The 22525-nt window shown below is 31.8% G+C and overlaps 1 protein-coding gene across 1 annotated transcript in view; it reads right to left on the reverse strand.

Moving 5' to 3' along the window:
* Ssl1 (general transcription factor IIH subunit 2 Ssl1) overlaps nucleotides 1-22525 on the reverse strand; it is a 78938-nt gene that overhangs the window by 50123 nt on the left and 6290 nt on the right. The window contains exons 3-6 of the mRNA XM_076475329.1: nucleotides 20053-20139; nucleotides 9022-9127; nucleotides 5785-5890; nucleotides 250-340 (exon numbers count right to left, since the gene is read on the reverse strand). Of these exons, the coding sequence (XP_076331444.1) occupies nucleotides 250-340; nucleotides 5785-5890; nucleotides 9022-9127; nucleotides 20053-20139 (390 nt within the window). The remainder of the gene's footprint in view (nucleotides 1-249; nucleotides 341-5784; nucleotides 5891-9021; nucleotides 9128-20052; nucleotides 20140-22525) is intronic.

Raw genomic sequence — 22525 nt, forward strand, 5'->3', positions numbered from 1 at the left:
ATGACAGAGTAAAAACTGAAAGATAAAAGCCATAATAAAGCAAAAAATGAATTAAATTCCAAAATAAAAATATATTAATGACATATTTGGAAAAAAAAGTTGAAATGTCAAGTAATAAATTATTATTTTAAATTTAATCATTTTTCTCAAGATTTATGTCTTACACTTTCAAATCTTACTAAAAAAGTTTTATCAAAAAATAAAAAAGTATGATTTGACAATACAACAAGTCACACAACAAGAAGTCACCTCAATTGTTGTGCAGATATCACTTGGATCACATGTGGTCAAACTTCCTAAAATAATTACTATTTCTCGACTTGTATGTCCTGGCATGTGCCTAGAAAAATTGAAAAATAATTAATATTATAACAAAGTAGTTTTAAAATATTACTTGATCTTAAACTTTTCCTTAAATTATTTTGAACAGTTAAAAACTAAGTTTTTTTGTTTGTTTTGTTTTAAATTTTGCTCAAAGCTACTCGAAAGCTATCCGTGAAAGCCATCCCTTTTAGCATTGAAAGACTAGAGGGAAGGCAGCTAGTTCTCACCACCCACTGCCAACTCTTGGTTTACTCTTTTACCAACAAATACTGCAATTGACCATCACATTATAATGCTTCCATAGCTGAAAAGGCAAGCATGTTTGGTGAGACGGGAATTCAAACCCAAAACCCTCAGTTTGCAAGTTGATTATCCTAACCAGTTGGCACGCTTATGCCAAAATTATTTACAGATAAATATATACATATGAGCATGCAATTTTGGAAAGTTAAAATTTTCCAAAATTGAAAGTGTATTTCAAATAGATACATAACTATGCTAACAAAAAAAGGCTTTCTTAACTTATGCTACCCTCTGTTGGCACACATTTTCTCTCAACACTAACCTTAATACTCCCACTTATTTCTGGACACTAGCATACAAATAATTATGTAGCAACTCTTACCCAACAGGAGTGTGACACAACCCTGATGTAACTAGCACCCTTTCTAATCTTGGTCCTCTATATTTCATCTCAAAAATCAGTACCTAGAGCTCTCCTCTGCATACATAAACCCCCCCCAAAAATCAACACCAGATACACCAGGAATTAACATCCTGTAAGTAATGGGAAGACGGAGAGCCCAGTTGGGTGTTTCATTCCAGTCTAAAGCCTGGCAGCATTCAAAATGTTTCATCCAGTCTACAGTAGGAGGAAAATACCCAGTCTTACACATGCAGGAATTCATGCATCTTTTTCAGCTACAACCAGCATCAGATCTAATGGAAACTGACATCCAGCAAACAGTAGGAAGAGAGGCCACTATTCGTAGTTGCATCTCCAGTCCAAAACCTGGCAGACTTGGGAATTTAGCATCCTATCCATGGTAGGAGGAGGGTAACACACTTCAGTTAGACATACAAACTGCAATATACAGTAGAGTTCTATCCAACACCTGAGAGCATCTATAATTATACATCAGGTCTGCGATAGATAGGGTGTTGTACCATCTACACCAGTAAAATTCCACCACCATACTTACAACTGAGTGATATTGTGCACACTCAGGAGGACAGGCCTCCATGTTCCACCTCTGGAGTGGCTAGGAATTATTAAGTGATAAGGACTCCCATACTTCACAAGAAGGAGGGAAAAATGCATTGGAGTGTCTAGAGGACCATAGAATCTGAGACAGTGCAAAGGGTAACCACAATACTTATTTTGAAAAACATAGCTATTACGTCAACAAAATCAATCAACCAACACCTGGTGGTGGTGTCTGGAATTGCACATCAGGCCTGTAGTAAGAAGAGACTCAACATGATTCAACTAGCATGGCATATGATTGCAGGTTGTACAATGTGAATTTAAGGCTTAATACACCTATCAAGCAACACTTTACACAGAACAAGATACAAACACAAAAAAAAGAAAATTAATGGTGTACTTCCCACTCACAAATAAACAGTTTCAACAATGATGATGTCCCCCAAGATAGTTGGAAATAAGCAGCCAGGGTTAAGGTAAGGCAACAATCATCAGAAGAAAGGGGAAAAAATGCCAGATGCATAAACTGACAAGTTCAATATGGAAGGGAAAGAGAAAAGTCACAGGAGAGATAATTTTACAGAAGAAACAAATGAACTTAAGAAGGAATGGAGCAATACAACATGTTACACATTGCTAAAGAGCCCTGACTGGACAAAAGATGCAGGTGGGATTGAAATGCATCTGAGATGACTCTTGGTCATTCATAGTTCATGAGAAAAAGCTCAACAGGAGGAAAATAAATTTCTCATCAGAAAATGATGAATGACTATAAAATGACTGAGGAAGAAGAGTTGATAACTGGTCTCCAGTCTTTTGGAGAACATGAAAAGATAAAGAGTAAAACCAAAAATACCCCTCTCTATGAACTGTTTGTAACAGATCTGACACATCTTTCAGTTTTGAAGATAAATGAGATCTGAAGGAGGAGGAAAGTGAACTGAAGGAGGGGTGAAAAGGAGAGGAGATTTGAAGAGTTAGAGTTGGTCATTAGTGAGGATAAAAGTAACTCATCTGTCTGAAGAGAGATGTCTCTAGAGGTGTGCAAACTGCAACAGATGTCCCCCCCAAAAAACTGAATCTACTTGGTAGTCTCCCAAGAAATAGGGCAAGGAAAAGATCTTGTAAAAAAGAAGGCAGTTGAACAAGGGAAAGGAGGTTATTCCTACCAAAAATGAGCAGAAAAAGAGCACAATCACTAAAATAGGCCATAGCAGAAAAGAGAAGGAAATGAGAATCACTACAAAGTCATCCAAGTCCCAGTGAAGTGTCTTTGCCTTGAGATGTAGAGAAAAAGGGTAATGAAGCACAGAAAGGAGGACTGGGCACTGGAAAGCAAAACTGACCACAAAGGGTCTGTCACCCAATATATGGGTAAGAGACATTTTGAAGTCTGTGATCTTAAAAATGGGAAGTTTGAATAACTGAAAGTCAGAATAAAAGAATGAGAAAGGCAAGGAGAACGAGGCATATTGTTGCAGGATCAAAATTGAGCTAAAAAAGAAACAGCATGAACACTAACATCAGGAAAAAGGAGCAAATACAAAATATTTCAGGATTAGGACGGTAAAGAATGGAAGAGTGAGAGTCACATGACACATGGGCAAGAAACAGAACAGCAATATACCTGAGCTAGCTATAAGATCCAGATAATGTAGGAAAGTCAGAATATTCTCCTCAATAGAATGAGAGGTTCCTAAGACATAACCTGGAGGAGGAAACAAATGGTCAACCTCATCTTCCTCTTCATTCTCCCCTTCAGAATGAGGGGAAAGAATCCCAGAGGAATGGACAAGTGCTGAAACTCCTTGATGAACAATAGAACCCACTAACTTATGCATAATTGTCATCATATTATCATCATTCAATGTGCCTCGAGTAGCAATGTTTGAAACTTGACTTTTATGAAGAAATTCCTCACACACAAGAAGTTGGAGAATTTACATGAACCTTGGAGTTCATATTTTGAACAAAGTAAAGGAAACGTTATCTTAATCTACTATAAATCTTGGTAACTTGTAAAAAACAAAATATGTCTGATACATTCTGCGCTGAGGAAAAAGAATAAAGACCACGAGTGCATAAGTGCAAAGGAAATTAGTATGTAAGAGAGGTTGTATCACTCTCCTATAGGTGAAAGATTTTACTACTAATAACATCAATTCATTAGAAATATCATTAGTTTATATGGGAATTGCCTGAAGGTTAGTGGAATACAAATGTCTATGGCAGATGCTCAGTGAAGATAGCTTTGTGTGTGAAAAGGTATGTAGCATCCCAAAAGCTATGAGTCAAATTACGCATCTGTTAATTAACATGTCACTCACAAAGTCACAAATTAACTTTCAATACTTATCTTACATTTTTTAATCCAATCCTGTATTATCATCTTGTTTATATATAATTCAATACCAGTGATGATTCACATATTGCATCATGTTGAGTAATTTCATATTGTGTGCTGTTGCAAAATGCATTGTAAAGAACGGACTACTATAAACTGAGTGCAAACACTCATTTTCTATCTATATAATTCACAGAAGACATCAAAAGCAATTAGCAGAATTAACTGCATTATTGAAAGTTTACATTTCACGATATGTGACTTATATGTAATCTTGAGTCCCAAGAAATTTGTTGCTTAGATAGTTTAGAAAGTTGTGTTTATAAATCAGATAGCATTCATATGGATTCTCCGAAATACTTTTACGGTTAACTCACTTTATCATTCAGTGTGTCTGTAATTAATATTTTCATCTTCACCTAAAACAGTTATAATCTTAATCTTTATATGAAAGGTAGTAGATTAAGAGCTACTTCTTAAAAAGTTATTACTAAAGCTAAACAACATAAAAATATATAAAATATAACATAAACAACAGATACCTCAAGTTACAATAAAAATATCTTTTAAAATATGGTAATAGAGTTTAACTCAAAACACTTAACTAAATAGTAAAATGTAACTCTCTATTATTGAATAATATTCATAAAATATAGGAGCATACCTAAAGTATAGTCCAATATTTGTTAGACATTTAAGAGAAACTGCTACAAAATAATAGAAAGATAAAAATACTTAATGAAGAGCAGAATTTTACTTTGGTGTAATTAAAATTTTCAACTATGTTTACAATTTTAATAGTTTGTTTGATTACTAGGGCATATAACTTTGACAATAATTGACAAAAAGAGCAAAAACAATGATATTTTACACTTTAAATATTAAATTTATAGAAACAAGTGTTGTAACTGGATATTAGATGACAAAATATGAAATAAAAAGTTAGTTTGAATATTTCAAGGACTTCTTGAAAAAAAACATGTTAACCCTATAAAGATTACAATAAAAAATATTAACAGTTGTGAAACATGCACAATACATCCAAATAAAAAAAAAGTCTCAAATGTTTTTATGAACTTCAGAGAAATGAAAATGTAAAATAAATAGATAAAACTTTGGAAAGTGAAATAATAATTAAGCTTAAAATAAGTTTGTAAGAAACTACAATCAAACCTTTGCAGTGACAATGTTGTTTATTTTGCACTGGTTTTATTACAATAAAACTACATTTGTTTATTGCTCAACTCTCTGGCATCCATTATAATAACACGCAGTTGTTGTATGTCCTGAAAGCTTAAGTGCACCATATTGCATTCAACAAATGTAAACAAAAGGTGGATGGAAATATATTTCAGAAAACATTTTGTACAACAACATATCAAAAGCTTATAAAGACTTTAAAGAAGGTCTAACTTTATAAAATATAATATGATAAGTTGATTTATTGACAGTATTACATACAATAAAGTTTAGCCCTAACTAAATTACGGGAAAAAACATAAAGCATAATTTTATCTCATTACAAAGTATAAGCTATACTTAAAAGACTTAACTAACGTTAGGCCTAATACAAGTGAATTTACATAATTCAGTGTCTGTGATTAGAATTCTTTTGTATTATTTTAGAAATCCTATATTTAAAGAAGTACTGTTGCAATAAAGATACTAATTTTATCACAAATATCTCGCAGATCTATTCTAGGGTAACATTATCTTTAGTAGACAGAGGTAGAAGATTTATCACAAAATTCACAAAATTTGAATCAAATATAATTAGAATCAAATCGAATACATGTACTACTACTACAGATTTATTTTTTCCATAAAATCTTCTTTATTTTTATACTAAAATTGTTTTATAAAATCACTACATAATTACAAAATTTAAGATTTTATACGAATGTCTTACTTTAAGGTTTGAGCAGCCAATTCTAAGGAATTTTGTAATGAGGGTTCCCCTACACAGACAGCATCAGCTATATCCTTTAGGCCTGCCACACATTGCTTAGCATTTCCTGTAGAAAAGATATTTCTTATACAACTGTCACATTCAAAAAGATAAAAGGTTGAGCCAAATATCTCCATAGACAGAAAGAAGTAAATAAATATGCATTTCTTTTTCAATATATTAAATAAACACTGAAATTATGTGTGTGCATTACCTAGAAATAAAACTCAGTATAAATGTAAAGTTTTTGCTCATCAGCTTTAAATTTATTCTTATACATAACTTTTGACTAAAAATAAAGTACTATTTATAAACAAACAAAAACATACTGTATTTCCCAGTGTCAAAGATGCTATTTTTTCCCCAAAATAAGTCTCAAAAATTTACCCTGCATTTTCCAGGCTAAAGATTACATTGCTCCTAGGCCTTGACCTAAGCCTAGAGGAAGCATTTCGATACTAGACAGTAATTCAAGCTTCAAGACCTATATGACGAAAAATGAAATGTACAAGTTACTTAGTATTAAATAAATAAAATAACCATGTATGACCACAAAATTCATTGGCACTTCTGCAGTAGGCTAAGATAAACCAGTCAATGGTCTAATTTCCCTGTTTTCCATCAAATAATGACATTTTTACTCACTTCTAAATGATCTTGATACTAAGGCAACATTATAAGAATATATGAAAAGTAAAATTGCAAAAACACTACCCAGTAATGGCAGTCATTTGTAAAATATTGCAAGTTTGTTTTAGTTCCATTAAAACTATTCTGTTAAGTTGTTATGCAATGATTTCAAACACAGATCTGTTCTCTGTAACAGTTCAGATGAGTCAAATCTTTTTAACATCCCACATTATGGCTTCTACACAAAAACATGCACTCCTAGAGTAGGCTTAGAATAATGTTATTACTTGTACTAATACAGATATTTAGTGGTAATATAAGATATACACTTTCAAAAGGTAGATATGATAAGCATATAACTCTCAAAAAATGTGAAATTGGCAAGAGGATTTATATATTGTAAGCACTAAACAATCCACGAAACATCTTGGCCAGAATGGTGGAAGTGCTGCAACCTCATTCTTATGTTTATCTTTTTTTCAAAATTTAGCTAATCAAAATGAGAGTGCATCTTTGACACCAGGAAATATGGTACTTTTGTCTATATGCAGCTAATTAGGCCTACAGTGCTTCCAAACCTTAAATGGCTGTCAGATAATCTTCACTTAAACTTTTTTTTTAATTTGTTACATGTTATATGCCCGTACGTTGCAAAAAACTGAGAGTAGGATTATAAACAAAATTCCTTTTCAAACTCAAAGGTGTTGTTGATTTTTGGTTTTGTTTTTTACATTATCAGGTTTTATAAGAAGGAAGTAGTACAAATTCCACGTGTGAATCTGCCTCAACAGACAATATACGGAGGGTGGGTTATATTATATTAAAACAGTTTTGAATATCCAAATAAGCAGTTACGTGACAACAACAAAAACATAGAATTGCAGTGAAATGTTATGTATCAGATAAAGTTTGACACTATTTTGGCACTTTTTAGGTTATGTGAATTCCATCTAAAACTGATCACTTTCTGGATGTAAACATTTTCCAACACCAACAATGAATTTCTGATAGATACATCTCTTAACAAGCAGCTCTTCTGATTCAGTGCTGTCCTTTATATGCAAATGTTTTGCTCACCACTTGCCTAGAATCTTCCATGTAATCTCATGTGATATTGCACCTAGCACAGATAACTTCTTCTTCACTGACTATTCAGTCATCATTTTAAGATTAGGCAAGAAACTAAGGTACATCAAAAGTAAGGAGGAAGAGTGAAATGTGAGAGAGGTGAGTATCTACTGGAAACACATTTTTAATGCTGGAAAATGATACTTTCCAATAAAACACACAACCTCTTCTCATATCTAGTTAGAATCCCATGCTGAATCAATTGAGGGATCAGTGCAAGATATTATCTAGATGAGCCCCCTTCAGCAAGCAGTTAAAAAGAACCCATAGTGTGGGACACTGTATCTTGAAATAATACAGGAGCACATTTGTGAAAGACTGTACTTCACCCATAAGGATACACTCTTTGCCCAGAAAGAAGGTGCTACAAGGGGAGGCAGAACAAGTTTTCAAGTGTAGCCTTGCTGGTTTAAGGGTCTGACCATGTGTTTTGGTTGCAATTTTTCCAAGCAAAAATGAGAATGTTTGACCTTTATAAAGACATAATTCAAATATTCAGTTATTCAATTATTTCATAATAACTGAATAAAAGCTGGTCCAAGATTTTGGAGTTCTAAACTAAACAAACATAATTTTCCTGTAAGCATGGCCCAGATTTTTTGGGCAAGTTAAAACTGCCCTATGACACATCCTTTAGTCTAATGTATCATCCTACCAAGTTTGGTTAAGATTGGAGTAATTCACAGAAAAACAAACAAACATTTTACTTTTATTATAAATAATAAAAATAAAAAAATTATTCATGTGGTATGTTTGAGGGCAGTTCATACATTCTGGCCCCCCACCAGTACAGCAGTAAGTCTACGTATTTACAACGCCATAATCAGGGGATTGATTCCCCCTGGTGGGCTCAGCAGATAGCTCAATGTGACTTTGCTATAAGAAAAAACACACTCATACTTCATGTAATTCAATATGGTAATACAAGCTGCACATGTGATGAACAATTTATAACTTCTATGGCCAGATTATTATTTAGACATTGTCCAAAGGGCAATAAAACAATAAAATTAATTATAACAGATGGACACTGTTACGAGTTTTAAACTATTTAGAATACACAATTATAGTTTATGTTACAAGCTGCAGCCCTTCTTAAAAGAAAAGTGTAATTTATAATCATTTCATATTTGTTATGAACTGACAGCCAACCAAGGAGTGGCACAGGAGGATCAGCACTGAGATCTAGCCCCCAAGTCACCCCTCACAAAGGCCCCAATGACTTGTGCATTTAATGAAGATGTAAGCTGGCATATATAACCATGGTAATGACACTACAATAGAAGCAGGTTTTATTACAACAGACAAATGTAACAAAAAATAAAGCATAAGAGAGTAATGGAATCAGTAGTCTGAATAACTGTTTACTATTCAGTCAGAATTATATAAAAATTACTTTAACATTTTCCAACACAGTGAATACCAACAAATAAAATATACCACTTAGCTCCATCAAGATTTCAGCACGTTTACTTCTAGTGATAATGATTCCAAGTTGACTAATTGGATTCTGGTCAAAAAACTCTTCTATAAAATCTTCAAGAATCTGTATAATAAAAATAATTTATTGTAATCCAAATGTACTATCTGAAGACTTACATTTCCATGCAGTAGCTCTGTCATAATATTTAAGACTTGCTAGATATATACTTCTTGAAAATTGAAATATATTTTTGTACAAAACATTTTGACTAAAGAAAAACAATTGTTGTATTCCCCAAAACAGTTGAAATATGTTCCAGTCAACAAAAATGTTAATTTTTTTTTTCTTTCAGTTAGCACACAAGTTAATGTTCAATACATAAAGCAAAAAGTTGATACTAAATTTGAAATGCAACTTATGAGAAACTAATGTAATACATATTAAAATTTAAGAAAAAAAGGTAATATTTATCATAATGCAAATTACAGAAAACGGAAGATATAATTAAATAAATCCAGCCTCTAGAAATGTTCCATATGAGAACCACAAATCAAACGTAGTACACGTTCAACAAAAGAAAGTCTTGGTCTGTTAAAATGTGTCTGGATAAAAGTATTTCTCTGACAACAAGTATAGAACAAAAACACCAAGTGTGATATAGAAATACACAAGAAAATTAACTAAATATCCAAAAATGAATAAACTACATAATTTAAAATATTGTTAGAAGAATACATGTATAATATTTAATGTATATTTAAATGTATACATTTAACACTGGAAAATGATTGTTTTAAAAGTTATAGAAAAACCACCACATCCTAAAATATAATTTGACTTTATAAAGCAAAAAAATAACAAAAACAAATGGCATAACCTTCCAACAACAGTTAAGGTACTCAAAGCTCATAAAACATTCTTTAGCTTCTATAATATTGCAATTTGGATAAAATAATGATATCATATAACAGAAAATTAGGAACTCCACCAAAAGACACAAGGTGAAAGAAATCTTCTACCACAGTGTTAAGAGTTGTCTAGTGATATACAATAGGAATCAAGAGCTGCAGAGTACAGATCCCTACAATTCCAAATTATACCTAAACATGTATTTCTAGTTCAATGTCACCTACTAATAATATTGTTAGCACCACTTATAAGTCATTCATGGACACAGAGGTTCCTAAATGATACAGAAAAAACTGTGCAGGAATATTCTTAGTCATAAGAGCTGAAAAGGTATTTTTCAAAACAACTTAGTACTTGCTTGTTATTTGGATAGCATCATGCCATAGACAGGAAGAAAATATGACTTAAAACACAGCTTACTCTGCAATCCAACCCCACAAACAGCTCATCCCAAAGCACTTTGGAGTTGTTTCTACCAAGGTAAACTTTAACACAGACACACAGTTTTATAGACAAACTTCCCTTAAACTATAAGTTTAAAGAGATATTCAACAAAAGGTATTATTTTATCATGAAGGTATTATAGTAGTTTTTATGGTATCATAGACTATTTTAATTAATAAATTTGACAAGATCAGATCTTTAGAAATTTATGATGCATTCCTAAAACATCAAGATCTACGTACAATAAATTTCAGCAAAGATTAATTATAATTAGAAAACAGTGTGTATTACATAGGATTAAATACTTTACTGCATGAAATAAAATTGTGGAAATCAGAGCTCTAACAGAATGCCTGACCAAAGAATTTGAGTTATATTCATCAGTTTATTTTAATGAAGTTCAAGCATCAAGCCTTCTCCTTTACTTTTCTTCAGCCACCAAACTATTTTTTGAAGTTGTACAATCCATTCAAACTGGTTAAAACTGGTAGTTAAATAGTATCAACTAAAAGAACACAGACAAGTTTATGTAGCAATGAACATAAAGTACAAGATATTAATAATTCTACATGTTACTGCATTTTTTCCAGTCCCTTACTGAAAAACACTTGTACAGGTCCCAAGAAGATATTATTGTTTCCAATATTTCAATCAAGATCTATAAGGTAGAGGTGCAAAGTTTTGTAAAAAAAAAAAACTTGTCACGAGAGACAAAATTCTAGAAAAATCTACTTGTGACCCACCACACACACACACACATATAAGTAGAACAAACCGTTAAATATTTTGCTTTTATTTAAAAATGTATACAATCAGTGATTAATAATCACTTTATATCATGAAATCAAAGATAAAAAAAAGTAAAAGCACTTGATATGTGGCAAAATTTTTTCTAATTTGTGTGCATGGCAAATCAAAAAATAATGTTAATAAAAACATTCAAGTTATATGAGATCTAGTACACCTGTTCAGAGGACATAAAAGACATTCCTCTTAGATGTTTGGTACCACTAGAACCAAGCCAATATTCAATAAATGATGGTTATGTACTCTTCAAATTCAGGCCCAATTTTATATACCATGAAATCTCGCAAAAGGGCTTGTTCTTAAGTTTCTTAAAAATTATGAAAATTACGATGCATAAATACGTCTTGAAAAATTGTATAATACACAAGATGCAAAACACACAAATATGGATTACTTCTGGTAAATTCTGTGGGTGGCACAATATACTGAGAAGTGGTGAATTACAATTTTTCATATATGCTGATATTTACCAAGACACACATCTAGAACAACCAATATTTAATGATAATAAAATGAGAGCAGAGAAAATAAAATTTAAATAAAAGATTAAAGAACAAAATATATTGTCTGATTACTTGATGTTTTATTAACATATCACTTGAATCACAGTAAAAGCAAATGTCACTCACAATCTCTCTATATTATAACTGTGCACAGTAACATTTTCCCACTAAATACTGCATTTGTCACAGTGAAAAAAAACGTTCAACATCTCCAAATTATAAATACACTACAGCATCACAGTTACACAATGTATAAATCACAGTAAAGTTACTCATGATACCTCTCCATTACAACTACACTGCAACATTACAACTAGACATTGTATATGCCACAATAAAATGGTCACTTAAAACACCTCTACATTATAAATACACACTGAATAAGTAACACTGAAAAGACCACTCAAAAACCACTGCATTTAAGCTGCATACTGCAATGATTTATCTATGTACTTTATATATCACAGTAAAAAGGTTTGCAAAGCCACTTAAAACAATGCTTCTTATAAGTATTCGTATGAAAATCTGATTGATGTATTAAAATAAATTTCATCTCAGTATTGTGGTCATAATATTAGCTTTATGTTCAAATTTTTCTACAACACAAAATATATAATGCAGAAATAAAATTCATAATACATTGTATCATGGTCTATTGATATTATATAAAGCTGCTAGTAATATCAATTCCTCTTATATTCTCTGTATGTAGCCAATTGTTTGATGTTTACAGGTGTCAAAATTGATACACCAGCCATATGCAAGCATTATTAATTATGTACAAAAAAGTAATTATGCTTCACATTAATCCTGCCACAAACTAAACTGGCAAATTATTTTAAAATACATATACATTTATGTTTAACACTAAATGTTTTTGTAATTATTATTATATTCCTCCTATCGCTGGCTGCCCACTTTTACTAAGCATATTTATTGTAGTTTAGAGTTTGTGGATTGACGTGACAGGTGTATATTTGATATAACTTGTCTTGCTCTCTTAGAAATTTGTACATTTTTCCAGCAATAAGACAACTGTTCTGAAACAGAAAAATGAAATTGATCTACCTGTCTAACAAACAAAATATGGTAGTAAAACTTGTTGTCCCTCAGTTTCAAATGTTAGGTGATACAAATCTCACACACACATGCCTAATGGAGACAAAAAGTTGTGTTAACAAAATTTTCATCACTTTATAAGCAATACAATTTTGTTCCCAAAATTTCAAGCATTTTCAAGAAAAATCTAAAATTTAAGTGTGTGTGTGTGAAACCTTAGAATAATATCAAATGCTTTGTGAAGACAACTTCCAGGGTAACTATTTATTAATACTGCATTTATCATATCAATATGATCCTTTTTATTTCCCTTTAAAGTAAACGAGATTGATTACTAGTTTATTTGTGAATCAACTTTGTTTTTCAGCAGTCGAAAATTGACTAAACTGTATTTCATTATCTGACAAACAAAATATACTTATGTGTAATAAACTGTTTTAACAGGACCTGTTTTCATCCAGTAATTTTTAAGCACATTAACTGTATTAAACATACTTTTAAAAGTATGAAAAACATGTACTATTAGGATATTCTACTTGAAATTTAGACTACATGTACTTATATTATGTATATGTACAAATGGATGGATAGAAAGATAAACTTCTTGAATGTTGAATACAGCATACAATTATTTAAAAATTAGGAGTCAAATTTGCTGTAACAAATATAGCTTATGATTAATGACTGTAACATTCACAATTTACAGAGACATACAAGATTTCTTGTATTTTTTTCACGATCCTTCCAATTTAAAATGTCATAACTTGCTTTAATTATTTTGTTTCTTACTTTGAAATCCTATATTTCAAATAAAATAGAACTCAATGAATGTCTCACTACAGAATTTGACTCATTCAGATGGAATTGAGACTTCAAAACCACAGTTTTTCTACATGTGATATTTGCTATACATTCCCCAAAACTGTGACTTAGAAAACAGTCATGGTTGGTAGATATACACCTTTATGTGGTTGATGTAGACTTTTTTTTTTTTTCATATTGGAGATTAGAAGATCAAGAAATGTAGTGCTATTGGTAGATTTACAACACTTTTTACAAGCATAAAGATATAAACAGTTCAGTAGTTAAATTAAATATAGCATAAGCCTCTGAAAGGTTAAATACCTTGCCATATTTTAAAGAAAAGAAAATGTTGAAACAAATGTCATTCATGATCCCTTACATAATTTTAGAACTGGAGGTGAAATATCTTTGGAAGTCAAATTCTGAAGGCTAGCTTTGAAATTTGAGGTTAAACAGTTAAATAAGTAGTAACAAAATCAATGAGAACAATGACACCCTCATAAAAATTATACCCTTTCATCTTAACATCATAGTAATACCCTTCTAGTTTTTAATCTGTTCAATGAGTATGTATATTTTTGTTGATATTTTTTACTTTATACTGGGCTGAAAAATAAAGAAAGTGTTGTCTGTAGCATTGTGATCTATTCTGATAAACAGTCATTCTGAAACTGGCAAAAATCATCAATTTTCATCTCTTTAAAACAAACATGCTTGTTTTCCAATTTTCAAATGCTTTCAGGTTTTATTTGCATAACATCTAGAGGCTCATAAGTGAATATTAAGTATTTTTCATGAAACTTTTTATTTTATCTATTATTTTCTATATCCTAGCACTATACAGATTCAGTCCATTTGACCAACCTTGTAACCACCACACAAATGAAATAAATTTAGATTACCTTATTTTCTTTCTAGAATGACAGCAAATTGTAAAAGAAAATCACAATTATTTATCCTAAACAAACTTAGACTCATAACAGTTTACAACTGTTTGTATTTAATTTTGTTCTTTCGTTGCTCTTTGAATCCCATTTAACAACTAAACCTAAAATATAGAATGTAAGTCACATAAGAAACAAGTAGTTTAAGTCACAATACTGAATTATATAATATACAAGCTTCTCACAAGCATTTTCTCATTATTTTCTTAAATTTATGTATTATTTCCTAAATAGTTAAGTTCCTAATTTATATGTTCTAGTTACTGTTACAATAATAAATAAAAACCAAGAAATTTAATACTTCTGTAACTTGAAAATATATTTCCAATATAAATATTCACCCCTCACACACAAAAGCTATAAGATTTCCATGCTACTAGACTTGAGCTAACTCACACCTAAAATTCACATTTAATGTGAACTGCAACAGTGTATAATGGCATCATCGTGTGACAAAAGCCCTCCATAATAGCAGGGTGATGCAACCTCTTTATACAATAACTTTCCTTAAATAATTACACAGAAAATAACTTAATTCTTAGCAAAGCAAGAAAAAAGGTACACAGAAATAGGCAAGTCAGTTTGGAATACATGTGGAAGTGGGTATCTATAAGGAAATACATTTTCAAGTTTGGAAAATGTTAACTTCTGAGAATATACCTCACTAATAAACACAAAGTAGGAAATATTCCATGGTTAACTGGTAGAAGAAATGCTGCAAACTTAAAACTAGATGAGTTCTCTTCCAAAGGAAGAGCCCATAGAATGTGACACCTGATGACTAGAACTCCATTGAGACACACTCTCTGAATGGAGAGGAAGGAGAAGCAAACAAGACCCAAGTATTAGAAGGATAGACAGAATAAGAATATAACCATCCAAGTATTTGCACAGAAACTTTCAGTAAACTAATAAATGTTGTGAGATGAGGGAGTAATCAGACTATACAAGGTGTCATCACATGACTCAACACAGTAAGACTGCAGGAGAAGGATACTTTAGTCATGCAATATGTGTTTGTAAACTGTGTGCTCACCTTGATTCTACTGAAGAAAATCCAGCACATTAGTTATGTATTATGGCACAACACCCTACCATACTGTGCTAAACTCAGTCAGTGAGGAACTCTCCATAGTCCTTCACACCAGCACCATGAAACTGGGAAGTGGTAAGGGTTTCCTCCTTTACTCCACTTTCAGATGCGGAGAGAGAGAATTTGAAGTGAGGAGATTTGGAGAAATGCCATAACATCATCACACCTCACTCAGTCAGTGAGGAACTCTCCATAGTCCTTCACACCAGCACCATGAAACTGGGAAGTGGTAAGGGTTTCCTCCTTTACTCCACTTTCAGATGTGGAGAGAGAGAATTTGAAGTGAGGAGATTTGGAGAAATGCCATAACATCATCACACCTGCTGGAAATAATGCAATGGGTGACTGCAAAACCATATTTTTAAAATCCAGCAAGGTCAAGTCAAAGAAGTTGGCAATTACTCCTCCAGTGCAGGCTTCTTACATGACAGTCATTGAACAAGTGAGTAAAATTGTATACTATGAATACCTCTAGTGGTTCTGTGGAACATTCAGTTTCAATAATGGGCACTGGCAAAGCCAGGGGAACAGTCAAAGTGCTTTATGTTATCCCTGAACCAATGAAGATTTTGGGAAATAAGCCAGGGGAGTAGCAATACCAGCTACCTGATGGGATCCTGATACACAGAAGGTAAGAGAAAAAGAAAATATACCATTTCAAAGAAAGTAGGTCAACTAAAGAATGGTAATTTGAAAGAGTCAAAATTCCTGCAGAAGACAACACAGACAGATGATGAAAATAATGAGCAATGAACATGTGTGGAGTTGTCAACATGACCACCCAAACAAATTTGTCTAAGGGCCAGCAAAGGTGAGAAAAGTGAATAATCTGATGCAATGAAATATGAAATATCCTACAAGAATCCACAGAAAAATACACCAACTGGAAGAGTTAAAGAACTCTGCTGATAAAGGTATAAGGTGAGAAGTGTGCCAGAAAAGAAACAGATAGTGTCAGGGACCATAAAATGGAGAAGTCTGTGCCAAGTAGCAAAAAACAGCCTGAACTTAACATAAGAGCCAATCCAGGCCTGAATGAGCATGACAGACAGAATGAAGAGAGATAGGAGAGAAAGAACAATCCTCCTGTCAAATGGCTGAAGTATTAGGAAGAAAGAACCAGTCAAGGTAGAGAAGTAAATAAGTGTAATGGAATACAGTAGGAGAAGCAACAAGAGCATAGACATCAGAACAACAGAAAGACATCCACTGGGACATACCTGACAGGATAGTCATTGGTGAGATGAGTGACAAATCTTACAACAGTAATGGGAAGACTAGACCAAGAGGAAGGCCAAGAAGCTGGAATGGGAAGTGTAGGTATCACCTGATCCTGTTGAAAATGAAGAATCATGGAGTTAGAAATTATGGAAAATATCAGGGACTAATGTTGGGCTGTCTCAGCCCAGCTATCCATTAAAATGTGTGAATCACTGAAAAACTCCAGGTTAAGAGATGGAGCCTGACAAAGATTACATAGATAAGAAATGAAATGGGCAAGAGTGAGGAGAGTATCCCAACTCAACAAGACCCAAAATCAGAAGAAACAAGTGAGGAAAAAGATAGCAGAAGAAGTGGTACTAGCCAACACATTAAAGAGAAGGGAATGAAGCTTTCTGTAAAACTCCTCTAGGACATAATAAAGTGTCTCAGACATTAAATGAAGGGAAAAAGATATAAATCATATTGGTGGCAAGTAAAAAACAAAGAAATAAAAGCTTAACACTAGAAAGCAAAATAGAAAACAAAAGGTACATTACCCAGGTAGGAAAAAAAAAGATATTTTTCCAAAACCTGGAAATTTAGAAAAGGAAAAGATTAACAACAATAAGCCAAGAAGGTAAAGAGGATGAAACATGTGGTTATAAGTACAGAATTGTTAAAGGAAAGAACCAGAATAAATCTTAATACAAGTTAATGGAAGAAAAACAAAGAAATCCCATGAACTGGTTTCACAGAGTAAAGAACTGGAAGAATCAAAAGACAGAGATGAAAGAGAAGAAAAGGAAAAACCATATCCAGGAAGAGAATGAAAGGATGAGAATTTTCCTCGACTGGTAAAGCAGCACCTAAAGCAAAAGCAGGTGGGAGAAACACTCATTCTCAAATGGAAGTGAAGAGGCACTAGCTGGAGGGTTGAGAGGAAAAAGGCAAATACACATGAAGAAACTCACAGAAAGCTACATGACAGTTGTAATGTCCCCAATAGCCAATAAGCCATCAGAAAATATAGCAGAAACAGGTCCTGTGTTTGTAAAATTGTCCATTCACAGGACAAAGTCACCATTATTTGGGAATTCATTGTAATGGTTCAATGCTTCTGAAACAGAAGGTAAGATGGAATAAAATATAAGTTCCTTTGTAAGAATGTAAATTTCAGTAAATTGAATGTAGACTGAACAACCAAATGTTTCTACAAATCAGTCATGAGGAAAAGAATGAAGTTATTTTGAGTACAAGTGCTTAAGGAGAGTTACTGTGCATTGAGGTTGTGTTGCCCTCCTACTGGTGTAAGGTATTTGTTGCTTGATGCTGTCACCAAGCACAGTGTACAGTTCATGTTAAACATGATAATTTTAGGTGGAAATTAGTTCAAGACTGGTGGCATTAAGATCTCATAGAGAGATATGCAAAAAATATAGGTATTATGTATGCATAGATGATATACTATGTCAGAAACTACATGATAACATGCAAACATTTATTCAACCAAATGTCATTTGGTTAGGACTACTGTGTAAACTTTATGGTGAGAGTACAAATGCTTATTCAGCATTTCAATTTGGACAATTACATTGTCATTTATACTTGCATGAGGCATTCTTTGTTCAGTCACCATGAAAATGTTTTGTGAATGTTTTAATTTGGCTTACATCAGATGATAAATGAAGATATATAAGAACCAGCTATTTAAAATTATTGAAATATTATTTACCTATTGAAATTATCATATGTTGATTTATATTTATTTTTCATCTATTGTAAGTATTTGTTTTTAGGTTAATAAAGGCTCATCAATTTTGTTAAGATTAATAACAATAGAAAACTTTCAAAGCAGTACAACATACACTTATTCCAACTATTTATTTGGCATGTTAGTCTACCATATTGCTTGAACATAAGTATGTGGTATTTGTGTTCTTTTGACATTTCAGACTGCTAGCTATAATCTTTCATTTACAGTTATTTAATAACTCTGCATGGTAAGTTGAAACATAAGTGCACTGTCTATGTATGTCTAACCAATTATATGTAGCTCATTAAAGTATTAAAATTTATAAAAGAAAGTTATGCCATTACATGGTAAGTTATACCAATTAGTTGACTCAGAACAACTCTAAAAGTATTAAAAGTAAAGACAAACTTTTAAGTTCTTCTCTCTTAGGTTTAGTATAAATTATAAGTACTCTTTATGTTAGACTTACACTTAAAGTTAGAACTAGAAATAGAAGTTAGATTTACTTTTAATTCAAAGTTTTTTGAGATGTAATAACAATTTTTATAATGTTTTTTTTAATACATGTGAACCAAGTTATCTGTACATGAGCGTGTCAATATAATACAAGAGCTGTGACAAACACCATGAATAATTGGCTTGAAATTATTAAGTGGAAGCTAAATATGTAATTAATGATAGGCATCTGTGTTACCTCTTTCAGTGCTGCCATCTATAACCAGAAATAAAACCAGCATCATCCAGACCTGAAATTGTTTTAATAATTTCTATGTGAAGAAGAGTTCAGAACTAAAAAGGTTGTTGGCTATATGTTTACAAAAGGTGTACATTCAAAGACACAAACTTGATCAATAAAGGGAAAGCACAAACTCCTACTTCAGAACAATATATAAAGATACATATCACATTACAAGTGGTGATAGTTTATTGAATAATGATATAAACAACTATAAATTGTAATACAATATGATACAGATTAAAGACAAATACATTTGTGTGTGTGTGTGTTTATCTTAATACTTATAGCTTTTGACTAATCTCAAGAAAAATTTGGCATACATCAGCTAGCTAAAATAATTCGAAAAATTACCAGTGGTGCAAAATTGAAAATTGTGTTTTTATCCACACAACAAACAATAATTATAATTCTACTTTAACACTTATCAATTATGTTTGTTCACTGGTTATGTTAGAGTTTATATCAATTTAACTGAAAGTATTTCTTAACAATTTATACAAACTGTTTATCACATATTGTTTACTATTTCATTTATATACTGATTTTAAATAGGCTATACAAACTTAGTCTAGCTGTCAGAAAACCAAAATACAATCCCCAGCTGATCTGAACTTGCCATTAAAGAATATAAATTTAGTGTATGTAAGAAATAACCTTTCTCAATTTTTTGTTTTATAAAATCCAGCATATCTTCTAAATTTATTTTAATATATAGGCATACAACATAGTGTATCAACTCTAAATTAGAAAGTGTAATTATGTTAAAAATACACATAACAGATAAAGCTACCTTAACTGTGCAAAGATGTCTTGTTGGCTTCAAGTCTTGTACAGACATTGCTTCAGAAAGATCAACTATAACAAACAAGTGTCTCATCTAGAAAGAGAAAATACAACTAATTGGAACATCCTATTATAAAAACCTGGTCACTAACCTGATTAATATCACATTCTTCTAACACAATCTCCCATAACTGCATTATATAGAATAAAATGTTATTACTTAGTCCATATTATTATATCTGGTACTGTAGTCATTAGAGATGGACAATTACTGGAATTTGGTAATTAATCATCAGGTTTATTAATCAATTACACTCAACTAATTAATTATTTTCACATGAGACATAGACAATTGGAATAATTAAAAATAATAAGATAAATTGGTTTAATAATAATTTAAATTATTTTTTTGTGAAACAATTGGTAATAACCATTTAACTTTTAATTACAGTTTAGCTAATTTGTCTACAACATCAGGTTGTACAACACAATCACCTGTATTATTATGTTTTCTCTAATACATGTATATATTAAATATTAATACAAATATCTAAAAGGATATACAGAAAGCAAAGCCTGCATTTTTCAATGTAATGTTTCAACCATATTCAAACAAATCAAATTTCAGAACCTTCTCAGAATAAGAACAATAACTCATTAAATTAATTAACATAAAATTTTCACTTTGTTCATGACATTACAAGGATTTATAATGCATATTTATCTGTTCATCCAGAATAATAGTTATAATACATCTATTTGCATTTTTCTCTATAAAAGACACTTATATTTGTAAGTGTTCTGAAACAAAATAAAGCAAACTGTTATGCTACAGCAAAAAAACATCAAAGTGCATGAATTGAAGCTTGAAAACCTTTGCAAAGCAATACAATGAAATACATGCTTTCATTCTAATTGTCAGCATAAGAACTAATGGCAAAATGAAGAACCAAAAAATGCCACAATGACATAAAACTTAGTTTCTGACACCCTTCCAAAATCTAATGTCAATTTAAAAAAAAACAAACCATAAAATTAGTTGGATGGTTGTTTTGGTGTTTTATGGTGTAAAGCAACTAAGCTATTTTTGCAAACGTCCAGTAAAAAGTTAAAATTAAAGTAAAATTAGTAAAATTCATAAAAGGATATTGAGATAAAACAAAACAAAGTTTAATTTTTGAATTAAAAAAACATAAATAGCATAAAATCCAATTTTTACATCTAGTCTACAGTGGTAAGAGAAACACAACGGTAATACAAGTTGTAAAGGACTTTCTGTAGCATAATAGTAATTATCATAACTTGCCAGGAAGACTAACAGGTAAGTTCAAAAACCACTGTTAGTCACCTGAAGTTGGTCTTTCCAGTCCTGGTTTAGAGTTTGACATTATGGCCATTTTCAGAAAGTAAAGTAATAAAAGTTTTAAAAGACTTGTAGCAAAATTTTAATTATGACTTGCCAGAATGACTAACAGGTAGTTCAAACATCAGTGTTAGTCACCTGAAATTGGCCTTTCCAGTTCTGGTTTTGAGTTATTTGATGTTACAGCCATTTTATAATTTTAAATCGAACTAAATGTACTTTGATTCTTAAAAGGGAATCACATTAAAAAGGTCTAATGTATGAATTAAAAAACTTAAATAGTACTAAAAAAATTAATGGCCTTTAAAAAACTAAAAACATTTCTAATGTGGACAGTGTCACCATCACTAATAACAATGTCTAATGTTATGGATAAACCTAGGGACAGAACATGTTTAAAATAGTATCATTGTTGAGAGTCATAATGATGGCATGACAGTAAAATGTGGCTTATTGTGACCTGAGTGTTACACAGACAACACACTGGTGCATCAGTCCTAGATAAAAGAAAACAATGAGTTAAAAAACTGCCCAATGCAAATTCAAGTTAGAACAACTTTTTCTTTCCAATCCTTATGGAAGCAAGACTGCCAAAGTCCAATAGAGGGTTTTATTTGGAAAAGCTTGTTTTCAAGTTGCTCACTCCAAGTCGACTGCTAACAGGCACAGCAGTGATAGTGCCAGAGCAGATAGATTTAGCTGCAGTATCAAAAGGCTTGTTCCCATGAATACCAACATAGCCCAGTATCCAGAAAAACTGGATAGAAGTAGATGTTAAAGAGAAATGGGCCAGTCGGTTTTGAATATCAGCAAGAACAGGGTGTGAACTAATGTGAAGCAATTCCAGGACCAATAGTGAACTAAGTGAATAAGTATAAATAGTACAGTTTGAATACTGCTTAGCTTCTATGTAATCCAGGGCAAGAGAAATGGCATACAGTTCAGCAGTGAACACAAAAGCTTTAGAGAAGATTCTGCGCACAACCACCAAACCACAACAAACCATGGCAGAGCCCACACAGTCACCTGATTTCAAACCCTCTGTATAATAAGAATGGAAGGATGGTTTGAAAGATGTTCAGCAAATAACAGACAGTATTTCTAATCAGAAGCATCT

The sequence above is a fragment of the Tachypleus tridentatus genome, chromosome 13 (assembly GCF_004210375.1).
Source record: "Tachypleus tridentatus isolate NWPU-2018 chromosome 13, ASM421037v1, whole genome shotgun sequence".
NCBI classification, from domain to species: domain Eukaryota; kingdom Metazoa; phylum Arthropoda; class Merostomata; order Xiphosura; family Limulidae; genus Tachypleus; species Tachypleus tridentatus.